Source organism: Dromiciops gliroides, chromosome 2, assembly GCF_019393635.1.
Source record: "Dromiciops gliroides isolate mDroGli1 chromosome 2, mDroGli1.pri, whole genome shotgun sequence".
NCBI classification, from domain to species: Eukaryota; Metazoa; Chordata; class Mammalia; order Microbiotheria; family Microbiotheriidae; genus Dromiciops; species Dromiciops gliroides.
Window position 1 is genome coordinate 419,881,097 of NC_057862.1, and position 14,967 is coordinate 419,896,063.

The window sequence follows — 14,967 nt, forward strand, 5'->3', positions numbered from 1 at the left end:
AGAAGGTGGTGCCAGGTTGAGGAACATCTTTTATTTTAGAGGTGTTAAGGCACTAATGGGGGCAGCTAGGAAGAAGAGTAGATAAGAGCACTGGACTTGGAATCAGGAAGGCTCTTCTTCCTGAGTTCAAATATGACCTCAGACATCTACTAGCTGTGTAACCCTGGGCAAGTCACCTAACTCGGTTTGCCTCAATTCTTTTGTAAAAAGAGCTGGAAAAGGAAATGTCAAACCACTCCAGTATATTTGCCAAGAAAAACCCAAATGGGGTCACAAAAAGTCGAACAGAATAAAACGACTAAGTAACAACAAAAGGCACTAATGGTTTTTGGTTGAAGAGTTGTATTTTATTAATATTATTTTACAGCTATGTGGCAGGATGTCTTGGAGGCAGGAAAGACTGGAGGAAAGGAGGCCAATTAGGAAAATGAACCTGGTTGAGAGGTGATGAGGGCCTGAAGGCCTTAAATAGGGAGGAGGGGCCTGTGAGTAAAGAAAATTGGGTGAAAGTGAGAGATGTCATAGAGGCAGAAACATCAAGACTTGGCACTTGATTGTATGGGTGGACGGTTAGGAAGCTAAGCGACTGCCCTCACTGGAGATGCCCTATTGGGAAATTAGGAAGTGGTTTCATATTGTATCTCTTCTGTTCCCTCTTGTCCCTCAAATATCTCTAGCACATTAGACATCATTTCTCCTTGTAAACAACGCTATTATTACCTTTCCCCGAATCAGATTTTCTTTCCTCAGGTCCTAAAGTTCCTTAAAGTACCCTCTTGGCCTCATCCTGGAAAATGGACATCCATCCTTTGCCTGCTCCTCCCATGGGTTTGGTTTCCTCATCGTGTTCTCCCTTAGACGCAATTTCCCTTCGAGGTCATACTTCCGTTTCTGTTCAGGAAAGGGAAAAGCCAATTCGGTTGCCAAGGAGACGGACCGAGGACCTTGAAAGATGGAGCGAGGAGACAGCTGCATTCTGATTGGTGCAGAGAGCATTAGCTTCCCCGCCCTTCCTTTTCATTTAAGGATTAGTGCCAAGCTTAACATTTGGCTTCGCTAATGCCCTCGGTAGGAAGAACAAACTAGTTTTTCACGTGCTAAGAAGAGAAAGGATGTGGCCGTACCAACCACGAGGACCTTCTGGAAAAGAGTCTCCACAGCAATGAAGCAGAAGGCCTCACGTCACTCTGGAAGTTGTAGTCCTTTGGTTCTCAAAGCGCAAGCGCACTTTCGAGATTTGTCTGAGGCTGCGCGCTCGTTCCCGTCGCCATGATTGGTTCTTCGCCCCTACCAGTTCCTTATCGGAGGTCAGTCTGGGTCGCTGTGCCAGGTATTTAACGGCCCGGCCCGATCCTTGACCCCGCCCCGAGCCAGAACTGGGCGGATCCGGGAGGGATCGGGGACCAAGTGAGGGAGTTGGGGATGGTTTGTCTAAGAGGGAGAAAACTGATGTGTGTGACAGACTAACGTTAGAGTCCCTTCCAGAGGCTGTTTGGGTTGTTGGACCACAACATAATGTACCTACCGAAGCACCGGGGCTTCCGCCCGTGGAGAGACCTGACCTTGATTTCTTCCGCCTTGTATTTCCAGCACATCAACTGGTACAGACCTAGCAATGATTAAATAGCTGGTGCCCGTTAGATCCTCTCCTCCATTACCTTCTATTCACTGTCTGCCCATGTTACACCCCTCCCATTCCATCCCCAGACAATGCAATCTCTGAGATTAGGGACTGTCTTGTTTTTGTATCGGTATCCTTAGTGCCTTGCATATATAGTAAGTGCTTATTAGTGTTGAATTAAATTAGATATTTTATGAAAGCATGAAACCCATCATGTGCCCATTCATTAGCCTGGCTCTCTGGCTATCTCTTCAATGCTATGTAGGAATTTGAGGCTGATATTTCTGGTCTGCTAATTTTATCTTCTCTCTGTGTCCACAGCATTACTGCATAGACTCTGTAGTTATCTAGCCTGGAGCTTCAGAGGAAGGGTTCCTGCTGAAGAAACAGAGACCTCAGCCCCTGAGTGAAAATCTCAGCTAACAGGACTTTGCCTCTGAGGACCTTAGGCCTGCTGGGAACAAACAGAAATCAGGCCCAGAAGGAGACCCATTTGGCCTTAGAACTTTTGGGATGAACTTCAAGAAGGAAGCTGGTCCTTGAGTGGTTGATCAATTTATAACCATCCTTTCTGGCTAAAGAGGACTGGAATGACTTAAGAATATCTAGAATAGAAAGTGTGACCTTCAAGGATCTGACCCAAATGCTTGGGGAGAAAGGTGAGACTTAAAAAAGCAGAGAAGAGATGTAGGTGGGTCAGAGAAAAGGTTATAGACCTGTTGTTAGGGCTTTGTCCCTACTGAAAAGTAATCATTCTTTTACCTGGAATTACCTTCCTTTTTAGAAAGTTTGTTTAGAAAGGAGGTACCATACTTCCTGGATTGCATTGTATGAGAATAAAATTCACCCAGCACTGCACTCTTACTTGGCATTCACCAAATGATGGTTCTGGGAAGAGACCAAGAACAGAGTGTTCTAATATATTGTCATGAACCATAGCCTGGGATAGCAAGAATGGGAATTTCTAAGATTGTGAATCCTAAAATAAAAGAGCATAGCCAAACACTTTGGCTTTAGTGGATGCTCTGTAACTTAGTGGATAGCATATTTATAAAAGCTTTCCAAATTGAGCTTCACCTGGTCTGGTTGACCTTGGAAGTAACCTCTGGCTGAGACTATGACTGTGATATCTACAACCTGCTAGGATCACAGGCGTGCAATTTAGCCAAAAGATGACGTTAGTAACACACTTTAGTTTGTACATATTTATTTGCTGCTGTCTCCCCTACTAGATTTTGTACTTTTTGAGGGCAAAGACTTTTACCTCTTTTTCTGTCTGGTACATGGCACGTGGAGGCATTTAGTAAAGGATTATTGACTGGCTGACTGACAATAAATCCATTCTGATCCTGACTAGCAGATGGGACTACTACTGAGTCCATTTGACTTTTCTTTTCCTCCATAAGGTGTGTGGAAGTCACAGCCAATTTCACAACGATTTATAGTCTGTTGATTCGAGGAACCACAAGGCAGGAGAATCTCTCATGATTCCTTTCTCTTCCACAGTTCTGCCTTCTCAGGAATATGCACTTATCCAAGAGGGAAACATTGAGGAAGAAAGACAGACCTGAATTCCTTACAGCCAGGTTCCAGGTGAGTTGAGAATTGTTGATTTCTTGTTTTTTCCCCATATAACTCTGTCTCTCTTGGCCTTCAAATGGCATCTCCTGTTTGAGGAGAGAACATTTCCTTCCTGCACCTAGGAGTATCCTCCATCCAGAAGGGAGCCCCAGTTGTTCTTTTCTAGGATATTGGGAATGTGTCTATCTTATGTAGTGCCATTTCACAGTGGCCCTCTCCTCCTTACCTGGAATCTACCCATATATAAGGTTATTCAGTTCTACTATGTGCCCAATACTGTGGGCCTGTGAACAAAAGAAAAGAAGCAAAAGACATAATCCTTGTCCTTAAGGGCCTTGCACTTTCATTGGGGAAAAGAGATTTGTATAAGAAATGTTATAACTATATGTTATAATGTTATAACATAGCTAATATAACAAGATACATGAATCAGGGCCAAAATAAATAGTAGATAATAAATATAAAGATTCAGAGGAAGAAGGGGAAGTATTGGCAGCAGTGGGAGGGCTTTCTTAAAAAGCTAGAATTAAGTTGACCCTAAGAAAGGATAGAAAATGGCATTTCATATAGAGAGAACCTCTTGCCTAGCTAAAGTTCTTGGAACTCTAGTGAGTCCTTTGTAGGAGCCAGGTAGATGGGCACAAGTAATTTATTAAGCACTTGATATATACAGGCAAATTCTAGGGATACAAATACAAGCAAAAAGGAAGATAGTCCCTTCCCTCAAGGAGTTTACATTCTAGTGAGGGAAGACAATACATGAAAGAGAATTGAAAAGGGAGGAGGGAGGGGAATATTCAGAGGAATTGTGGCAAAGGGGAACCAATAATAAGTTTGGCCTGGCCTCAAAAGAGGACACATTTTAGAAAATAGTAGGCAACAGTTTGGGCAGCTAGGTGGTGAAGTAGAGTTCCATGCCTGGAATCAGGAAAACTCATCTTCCTAAATTCGAATCTGGCCTTAGACACTAGCTGTGTGACCCTGGGCAAGTCACAATCTGATTTACCTTAGTTTCCTCATCTATAAGATGAGCTGAAGAAGAAAATGGAAAACCACTTCAATATCTTTGCCAAGAAAACCCCAAATGGGGCCACAAGGGGTCAGACAAAACTGAAATAACAACAAGGCAACAGGTTGGCTCTGTAGAGTACAGCCATATTGTTCAAGGTCTTGATTGACATCTTGAGTATTTTTTAATTATCTCAAAGAGAGTTGAGGATATTTAATTGTTTGAAGTATAGAGCAGAGCAGGGAAAGGAGGTATGATGACAACTGTGTTTGAGTTTTTACCTTCAGCAATTGGCAAAATGATGATCTAGAGAGTAAAGGTGAATATGGTTATCTGGCTATTTAAGGCCAGATCCTATAGTAGGTAAATAACCATTGATATGCTTCCTATATGAATTGTTTTTATTTTGAACTTAACAAAAAGCATTTTCACATATGTAATAGTACACCAAAAGGGGATTATATATGAAACCACAAACTTCCATTTCATGTCACTTTTTAAAAAGTATATAACAGTTTCACATCGCTTGCAAAGCTGTCTTATTTGTGCTTACTTATGAACATCTTTTTGTTCCTTCTGTACATTCTAAAAAATGTTTTATTAGCCCCCCTTTTTATATCACTGTTGCTAACCTCTCTTTCCCCTTAAATGCCCCCACTCTAATTAAAAACCTAGATAAGGGGGGAAATACCCTTGTAACCAATATTTTCTTTTTTTTGTCAGTTAATAAACATTTATTAAGTGCCTACTATGTGCCAGGCACTATGCTTAGCACTGGGGATACAAAAAGAGACAAAAGATAGTCCCTGTCTTCAAGAACCTCACAATCTAATAAAATTTTTATTTTTAATACTGTAATACATGATGACCAAATACACTATGAAATAATATTTCATGTTGCCTTTGGCTCACTAAACCCACTTCTCCAATCTTCTGTTTGTGTGTATGTGTGTAAAACAAATATTTTTGAGCAAAATCAATCCATACAGTGGCCTTGTACAAAATATGTATGCCTCTTTCTACACCTTGAGTTCATCACTTCTCTCAATAGATGGGTAACATGCTTCATCTTAAGTCTTCTGTAGATATGGTTGGTCATTTTATTGATCAGAGTTCTTAAGTTTTTCAGTCATTCCCCAATTAATGGACATTCCTTTGATTTCCAGTTCTTAGTCACCACAAAGAGTTGCTATAAATATTTTTTCTACAATTTTTTTTTGGGGGGGGGCAGGGCAATGAGGGTTAAATGACTTGCCCAAGGTCACACAGCTAGTAAGTGTCAAGTGTTTGAGGCCATATTTGAATTCAGGTCCTCCTGAATTCAGGGCCAGTGCTTTATCCACTACACCACTTAGCTGCCCCCAATTCTTATTTATTTATTTTTTTTTGCAGGGCAATGGGGGTTAAGTGACTTGTCCAGGGTCACACAGCTAGTAAGTGTCAAGTGTCTGAGGCTGGATTTGAACTCAGGAACTCCTGAATCCTAAATTGCATGCCTGTGATCCTAGCAGTTCAAATCGGGCCTCAGAAACTTGACACTTACTAGCTGTGTGACCCTGGGGAAGTCACTTAACCCCAATTGCCTCACTCCCCCCCCAAAAGAAATACAGAAAGAGATGTATATTTTTGGACATGACCAATGTGGAAATTTTTGCCAAACTATGCTGCTATGTGTTGAGCGTTGGGTTGTTTTTTTGTTTTGTTTTTTTGGTTTTTTTAACTCACACAAAGGGAAGAACATTAATTTTTTTAATTTAAATTATATTTATGCCATGCTGTGCTGCATTTGTTTTAGTATAATTTATTGCTGTGTAGTGGTGTTCCTCTGAATAAATCACACTGCCAAAGAGAAATGGTAAAAATACCCTGCATCACCTTGATATTGGTGGGGGGCAGAGCATTTCATTGCACTGCTTTAATGGAATGTCGCTGCTACTCATGTTTTTGGGAATGAATGGGAAATATTTCTTGAAAAAATGTGTTAAATGTTAAATGTACAGGTTCTGAAATGGACACCATTTGTATTTTTAAGTCACTGTATTGCTAAGATACATATATTGTGTAATGAATAAAAACAAAACAGAAGTTGCTATAGTCTGCCAGTACCATGAGTTAATTTCCTATTGTATTATATTATATCCTCATTATCAGAAAAGGCCTTTTTTAGAAAGTGGCATTTGGGTGGAACATTTAAGTTAATTAGTAATTCCAAAAGGCAAGGGCGAAAAAGAATAGTAGTCCAGACAAGATTGTACCAAAACAAAGAGGCAGAATATAGAATGTTAATAATTGTCACTTAGTAGACTATGGTGTTTATGTATGACAATAATGTGAAGTCAGTCTGAAAAAAACAGTCAGGAACCAGATTGTAAAATTTATTTTTTTCCCAAGGCAAGAGGGGTAAATGACTTGTCCAGGGTCACACAGCTAGTAAGTGTCAAGTGTCTGAGGCCGGATTTGAACTCAGGTCCTCCTGAATCCAGGGCTGGTGCTTTATCCACTGCACCACTTAGATGCCCCCATATAATGATTTTAAATGCCAAAGAGAGTATTATGTGTTTTATCCCAGAGTAAATTAGGAACATTAAAAACTTTGAGCACAGTAGAAGCATATAACAATATCCATTTGGCAGCTATGTGGAAGACTATTTAGAGAGAAAAGAAAAAAGACTGCAAGCTTTGGTCGACTAGGGAGAAAAGCATAAGACAACTGTTTGAATACCTTGTCTAACTGGAAGGAGAAGAAACATACATAAGGTGAAGAAACACTGAAGAAAGACAGTTGGGGATTCCCCATTGGATAACTTGTAAAAGGATAGAAACAAGCAGTGTTCAAAAGATGAAATAAAAGCTATATATAACCATATGAAATAATACCCCAAATCACTAATAATAAGAGAAATGAAATGTAAAAAAACAAAAGTAATGATTACATCAAAATATACAGAGAGAGATTTTGACAATATATAACACAACACCTATTTGTCTAAAAAGGTAATAGCTATCTAAGCCAAGAGCCAGTGTTATATGTAATGGGCATAAAGTAGAGACCTTTTGGCTAAAATCAAGAAGAAAGCAATTGGCCATTATCTCATTTTTTATATAGTGCTAGAGATGCTAGCCATAATAAGAAGAAAAAGAAATTGAAGGAATAATACATGAAAAGAGGAAACAAAATTATTGCATTTTGCAAATGATAAAATGGTTTACCTAGAGAACCCTAAAGAATCAACTAAAAATTAAATGAAATAACAATTTTAGCAAAGTTGAAGGATATAAAATATTTCCACATAAATCATAAGCATTTCTGTATATTACCAACAAAACTTAGTTGAGATAGAGCAATTCCTTTTAAAATAACTACAATTTATATAAAATATTTGAATGTCTCCCTAAGGTACATATATGAACCATATGAATACAACTACAAAAAACTCTACAGAAATACAGACCTAAGTAACTGGGGAAATATTAATTGCTTCAGGGTAGGGTGAGCTATTACAATAAAAGCAACAATACTATGTAAATTGAATTCCTTATTCAATGCCATACTAATCAGACTACCAAAGAATTGCTATATAGAAATAGAAAAATAATAACAAGATTCATCTTGAGAAACAACAATCTCAAGTGAAATGATAAAAAAAATAAGGCTATATATCAGATTACCTGCTGTCTAGGGGAGGGAAGGAGAAAATTTTGAAATTGGAAATCTTATATAAACAAATGTTGAAAACTATCTCTACATGTAACTGGAAAATAATAAAATACTTTTATCAGGAGAAAAAAAATAAGGCTAGCTGTGCCAAATCTCAAACTATACTACAAAGCAGTAATCATCAAGAAGATTAATTTCTGGCTAAAAACCAGAAATCAGGTAGTGAAACAGAGTAGGTATACAATGACACCGTTGCCTAGTGTTTGATAAACCCAAAGACCCCAGCTAATAGGGTAAGGACTCGTTATTTGACAAAAGCTTCTGGGAAAACTGGGAAACGGTCTAGAAGGAATTAGGTTTAGACCAACTCACTATATTCTGAAGTAAACTCTAAATGCGTATATGACTTTTTTCAAGTCTATAGAATAAATCAGAGTAGCAACAAAGGAATTACCTGTTGGATCTATGGATGGGAGAAGAGTTTATGATCAAAGAAAAGATAGAATTGCAGGTGGAAAAACACTTGATTACATAAAGCAAGTTTGGTTTGGGGGTTTTTGCACACACAAAAAATTGCAGTTAAAGTTGCAATGGAAATAACTGTGGAAAATATTTATAAGAAAGTTTCTCTAATAGTCTCGTTTCCAAGACAAATAAGGAACTGATTAAAATTTGTAAGAATATATAACAACATAACAATATAATTGAAAAATAGAGGATATGAAAAGGCAGTTTTCAAAAGAAGAAATTCAAGATATCAGTAGCCTTATAAAAATATAGCAAATCACTTTTAATTAGAAAAATAAAAATTAAAGCCTCACAACCACCAGACTGGCAGAGTTGACAAACAGAAGAAAAAGGACAAATGGTGGAGGGGTTTGTGGACACATTAATGGTACACTAATGCACTCCTGGTAATCCAGAAAGTGATTTGGAAATATGCCCCCAAAGAAACACTACTAGGCATATGTCCAGTATACCACAGGGAGGTTAAAGACAGATGGAATGGTCCCATATATAAAAAAATATTTATGACAGTACTTTTTATAGTAAAAAAAAAAAAGACTGGGAAAAAGCAGAGGTAGGAAGGGGGCACATCTATCTGTTGGGAATGGTTGAACAAATTATATTATGAATGTATTTGAATATTATTGTGCCATACAAAATAATCTATAAAGGAAAGTGATATTGAAAGATTTTTAAATGTTCAGTATAATAAGTAATCGTGACTTTAGAGGATCTCCAGGTCACTCCCCTTACTTCTGAGTACTAATGAGTTCAGGATATTACTATACTTCCCAACTCATGCCCTCATACTAGGGGACTTCAGTATACACATTGACTTTCTCTCAAATACCCTAACCACTCCGTTTTCCAACCTAATTACTTCTTAGCAGATACTCCTACACCCCATCTCAGCGGCATACAAAGATGGCCATACCCTTGATTACAAATGTAGCACCTCCATGTTTAAGAATTCTAAAATCCCCTTATCTGACCATAATCTATTAGATTTTCACTTCTTCCTTTGCCTTGCCTTACAAAACCTTGCTCTTCTTCTGTATGATGACCTCCAATCTCTTGATTCCTCAGTTCTCTCCCAGACTATCTCTTCTACATTAGTCACTCTCTTTTTTCCCATCTTGACCCCTTGGTTACCCAAATAAACTCTACATTGTCCTCCTGTCTTGAATCCTTAATCCCTTTATCATTTTAACAATTATGTTTGCCAGGACTTAGCCTTGGATCACTCCCACTATTCACCACCTTCATTCCTACAGATGTAATGCTGAAGATAGAAAAAAATCATGCAACTGTTCTGACTGGGTTCACTACAAATTTGTTACATAACCTCAACTGAGCCCTCACTGTTGCTAGGAGTCCTACTATACCTGTTTTATCAATTCACTATCCCACTCTCCACAGTGGCTCTTCCAAAACTTTTCATCCCTCCTCAAACTTATTATGGCTCTTACTCCTCCCACCCTCTCAGCTGAGAACCTTGCCTCATATTTTATAGGAAAAAATTAAATTTCTTCTTCTCCATATCATATCATTCATATGCCTTCTGCCACTATCTCCTACTTCACCCTCTCTCACATGATGAGGTAGTTTTGCTTTTTGCTATCAACCCTTCTGCCTACTTAAATGATCTCATTCCATCTCATCTTCTTGAACAGCTTGCTCCCTCTGTCATCCCTATTCTTTAATTTATTTTTGCTCTTTCTCTATCTACTGGGTCATTCCCTATTGCCTACAAACATGCCCATGTCTCCCTCATCTTGAAAAAATCTTTACTTGATCCTTCAGTCTCTGCTAACTGGGGTGTACAAGTGTTCTAGTACCTCTGGTGTGAGGACTGCCAAGCCCTTTTCAGGACTGCTTTCTACCTTTCATGTCCATCTGCTACCCAACTATCACTTGTGGCTCCAAGAAGCTGTAGCATGTGCAGCAGCCACACCCCAGTAAACCATTAAAGCAGACAGGCTAAACCAGATTGAGAGTAATCATGGGGTCTCAAACCCTTCATTGAGTTAGGGGGGTGTCTACCCCAAGTATATGAAGATTTCCCCCAGCAGAATGGGCAGAGGAAAACAATTTGTTCCACTGGTCATGATAGTAGGCATTGTAGAGTGCTTAGAGTGCATCCCAAGCCATCACCAGTCTTCTTGACTTTTGTATTGCCATTGGACTCCAATGACTCTGGAATAGAGAGTAAGGCCAACGACTTGGTGCAATTATGCCTCACTTAAAACCAATTAATGCATGAGTCAAACAATACCATCCATGCCATTCTTTTTTTGCTTGGCAACGAGGGTTAAGTGACTTTCTCAGGGTCACAAAGCTAGTAAGTGTCAAGTGTTTGAGGCCAGATTTGAATTCAGGTCTTCCTAAATCGAGGGCTGGTGCTTTATCCACTTGCCACCTAGCTGAATGGGAAGCTTTCAGAGGTTTGGTGTACAGCAGCTCATTTACTCATCTGAACCAGAACACAATCACAAGATTGGTTCAATGAATGTAAAAGGGAAATTCAGAAGCTGCTAAACAAAAAAATAAGAACTCCACAAGGTTTACCACCAGTATAATTTATCCATCTCTAAGAAGGTAGTGTTTAACTCCAGCAAAAGTAAAGTGCAATCAAAGCTTTGAGACATCCATGATTCTTGGATCAGTAAGAAGCCAGGTGAAATTCCATTTTATGCTAATAGTAACAATCCAAAGCACTTTTTATGATGCCCTTGAAGGCTATTTATGGGCCAAAGACCTATGCTGCATCTCAACTCTTCACTGCTGATGGAGCCACATTGATTAGTGATTAAGACATGATCCTAGAGAGATGAACTGAATACTTCCATAGTGTTCTCAACAGACCATCATGAACCAATGCTGAAGCCATTGACCATATACCTCAGGTGGAAGTCAATCCCTCTCTAGTCAAACTTCCAACTTAAGAAAAAGTTTTGAATGCCATTAGGTTCCTCTCCTGTGGCAAAGTGCCTGGTGCTGATTTTATTCCAGCTGAGATTTATAAGGCCCCCCCCCACTGCTCATACAAAAGCTGACAAAAATCTTCTGGGGTATATGACAAGAGGAGTTTATCACCCAGGAGTTCAAGGATGCCTCCATTGAGACATCTCTATAATGGAAAAGGAAATAAATTGTTCTGTGACAATCACAGAGGGGTCTTTTTCTTAGTCATTGCTGGCAAGATTCTTGCCAGAGTTGTCCTTAATAAGCTGATTCTTCATTTAGAAGATGGTTATCTACTTGAGAGCCAATGTGGCTTCAGAAAGAGCCAAGGAGGAATTGAAATGGTGTTTGTTGACTAACAACTCCAGGAGGAATACCAGGAGCAGAACAGACATCTGAGCATAACATTCATCGATCTGACCAAGGCCTTTGATACCATCATTTGTTTGGGCTTGTGGAAGATCATGGCAAAATTTGGTTGCCCAGAGAAGATCATCAGCATTGTACACCAGTTCCATGACAGCATGTTTGCCTGGATTCTGGATAATGAACAATGTTCTCAAGATTTCCCAGCCACCAATAGGAAGATTCTGAAGATCACTTGCAAGATGGGGTACTGGACACTAAGGACCTTTCTGGAGCTGAACTGCCAATCATTCAGACTCTACTGCAGAGAATGCAACTCTAATGGGCTAGCCACATTGGTTGAATGCTAAACATACATTTGCCTAAAAGACTATTTTACAGAGAACTCACACAATGCATATACACAAAAAGAGGTCAGAAGAAGTGACATAAGGACACTCTCCAGGTCTCTCTGAAGAACTCTGGAATTGATTGGCAGACAATTGAGAGACTGGCATAGGACCACCCAGCATGGTGTGCCTGCATCAAAGAACATGCTGCATTCTCTGAACAAAGAAGAATTGCAGTAGCTCAAAAGAACTTGAGATATACAAATTTAGAGACATCTCCACTCCAAATGTTCATATAGACTATTTGTACCCAACCTGTAGTAGAGCGTTCTGACGAACACAGGGTACCTTGATTCCAATGTAGTGGTTTTGGTCCTCTTTGATCATGAAGAACAACAACTACTCTATCTATCATCCTATATCTCATCTTCTCTTTGTTAGCCAAACTTCCTGAAAGGGCCTTTTACACTAGGTGCCTCCATTTTCTCTCCTCTAACTTTCTTCTTAACTTCTTAATATCCACTTTCTGACCTTATTCTTCCTATGAAACCACTCTCTTCAAAGTTACCAATAATCTCTTAGTTGCCAAAACCCAAGATCTTTTTTTCCAATCTTCATTCTCAACATCTCTACAGCCTTTGACAATGCTGGTCACTCTCTCCTCCTTGATACTATCTTCTCTCTGTGTTTTCAGGACACCATTCTCTCTGGTTCTCCTCTTTCCTATATAACCCAGGATGAACACCCAAAACAGAAATGAGACACAATGAAAAGCATACTTCTGAAGTTTACAATATTGTAGATAAGTTGATATTTCTATCACTTATTCATTGTGATTTCTGAGCTTCATTTTCTTAATATGCAGAATGAAATAATAATACTCTACCTACCAGTGTGATAATGAGAAAAGTGCTTCGGAATTGTTAAGTAGTATATAAAATATTACCTATTATTAACTACATCAAGCAATATACTCTTTTTTTTTTAAGTGAGGCAATTGGGGTTAAGTGACTTGCCCAGGGTCACACAGCTAGTAAGTGTTATGTGTCTGAGGCCGGATTTGAACTCAGGTACTCCTGACTCCAGAGCCGGTGCTCTATCCACTACGCCACCTAGCCGCCCCAAGCAATATACTCTTAAATTAAAAAGAAGAGACTATTATTAACATAAGCTACTGTTAAAGTGTCTAAGAGGTTTGCAGGAATATCATTCTCAATATGTTCAAGCTTTGTAACCCCACATCCAATCCATATGCCAAATATCCAGACCTAGTACTTTAAATATGTGTGACCCTCATATAAAATCATGCCTTCTAGCCTCAAAACCCATATTTGTATAGATCTGGGTCCCATAGATTTTTCCCAATAACCAAAGGTAGATAACAGTCACAAGCAATGATTTCAGGAAATCCTTATCATCAATATAGAGGTACAGCTACCCCTACTTTCCTGGGCAAGAAAAAGAGCAGAATGCTGTATGGTAACCACAACACCCAGATAAAGTCCTTTCATACATGGTCTTGATTATATTCTCCCAATACCTGCCACTCCTATTCATTTGCTGAAGACAGTCAGAAGGATGATCTTGCTTGTGTCCCAGGAGAACAGCTAGGCACTTTCCTAAAGAAAAATCTCTTTCAAGACCTAGTATTCTTCTTGTATTATCCTATAGGTTCCTGGAGCAAGGCAACTACTGCTAAGGTCAATTCTTAGAGGGACTTTAGCGCCTATTCAGGGAAGGTACATTATTGCATGATCCAATCTTAATGTAGAAGGAGTAATGTGATGCTGCAGTCATTGTAGCCTGAACACAATTCATAATGTATGCATCTTGACTTATCCCAAGATTGTCTGACCTGAGTGATCTCCCCACCTGTCATGTTATATAGCCTTATTATGAGATAATGTAGTAAGGCTGCTAAAAATAGATAAGGCTTATACTTTGTTAATACATCTACAATGGGGCAAATAGTACAGTTGATAGTGCACTGGGCTTGGAGTCAAGAAGACCTAAGTTCAAATCCTGTCTCAGACACTTAATATGTAAACCATGGTGAGTCACTTAACCTTTGTTTATTTTAATTTCCTCAACTGTAAAGTGGGAATAATAATGGCACCTCCCCTACAGGGTTGTAAGGATCTAATGAGAGAATATTAGCCAAAAGTGCTTAGTACAGTGCTTCACATATAGTAAGTACTATATAAATGCTTATTCCCTTCCTTTTCTCCTCCCTATGGTTCTGAGAGTAAGGAAGGGAAAAGATAGACCCTCCACTGTTATTTCGTGGTCAGACTTCATCTGGAATACCATGTTATGTTCTTCATGCCACATTATAAAGGAGACATTGATATACTAGAACACATCTAGAAGTAGGTGACAAGCATGAAAAAAAAAGTCATGTGAGAAACTGTTAAAGGAACTAGAATGTTTAGCCTTGAAAAAATTTAGCCAAGCTATAATAATTGCCTTCAATAATTTGAAAAGCTGATACATAAAAGATAAAGATCAATTTGATTTATTCTTTGTGCTTACAAAGACAACTAGGAATAAAGTATAAATATTCTAGGGAGGCATATTGCAGCTCAATAAAAGAAATTTCTAACTTTTAGAGAATCATAAAAATGGCTCTGCCTTATGAGACAGTTACCTCACTGAAAAGTTCAAGAATAGGTAAGATAAAGATACTTGAGTGGAAATAGATGTTATAGCCAGGGTCTCTTGGTCCATTAACTTGATTTTTAAAAATATTTTGAAAATTACATTTCATTATAATGCATTTCTTTGTATTTTGTTGTAATTTATTTTATGCATTTAAAAGCATTATTCTGAGAAGGGTTCATAGGCTTCACTGGAGTGCCAAAGGTGTCCATTACACAAAAACCTTAAAAACCCCTGTTGTAGCTGAGTATTCTTCTATTGACTAGAAGGTCAT

General features: G+C 38.7%; 1 protein-coding gene across 1 annotated transcript in view; it reads left to right on the forward strand.

Moving 5' to 3' along the window:
* The first annotated feature begins 507 nt into the window (after nucleotides 1-507).
* The window catches only part of LOC122742767 (zinc finger protein 184-like), a 55,102-nt gene continuing 40,642 nt past the window's right edge, over nucleotides 508-14,967 (forward strand). The window contains exons 1-3 of the mRNA XM_043987254.1: nucleotides 508-1,601; nucleotides 1,943-2,280; nucleotides 3,128-3,214. Of these exons, the coding sequence (XP_043843189.1) occupies nucleotides 3,146-3,214 (69 nt within the window). The 5' untranslated portion in view covers nucleotides 508-1,601; nucleotides 1,943-2,280; nucleotides 3,128-3,145. The remainder of the gene's footprint in view (nucleotides 1,602-1,942; nucleotides 2,281-3,127; nucleotides 3,215-14,967) is intronic.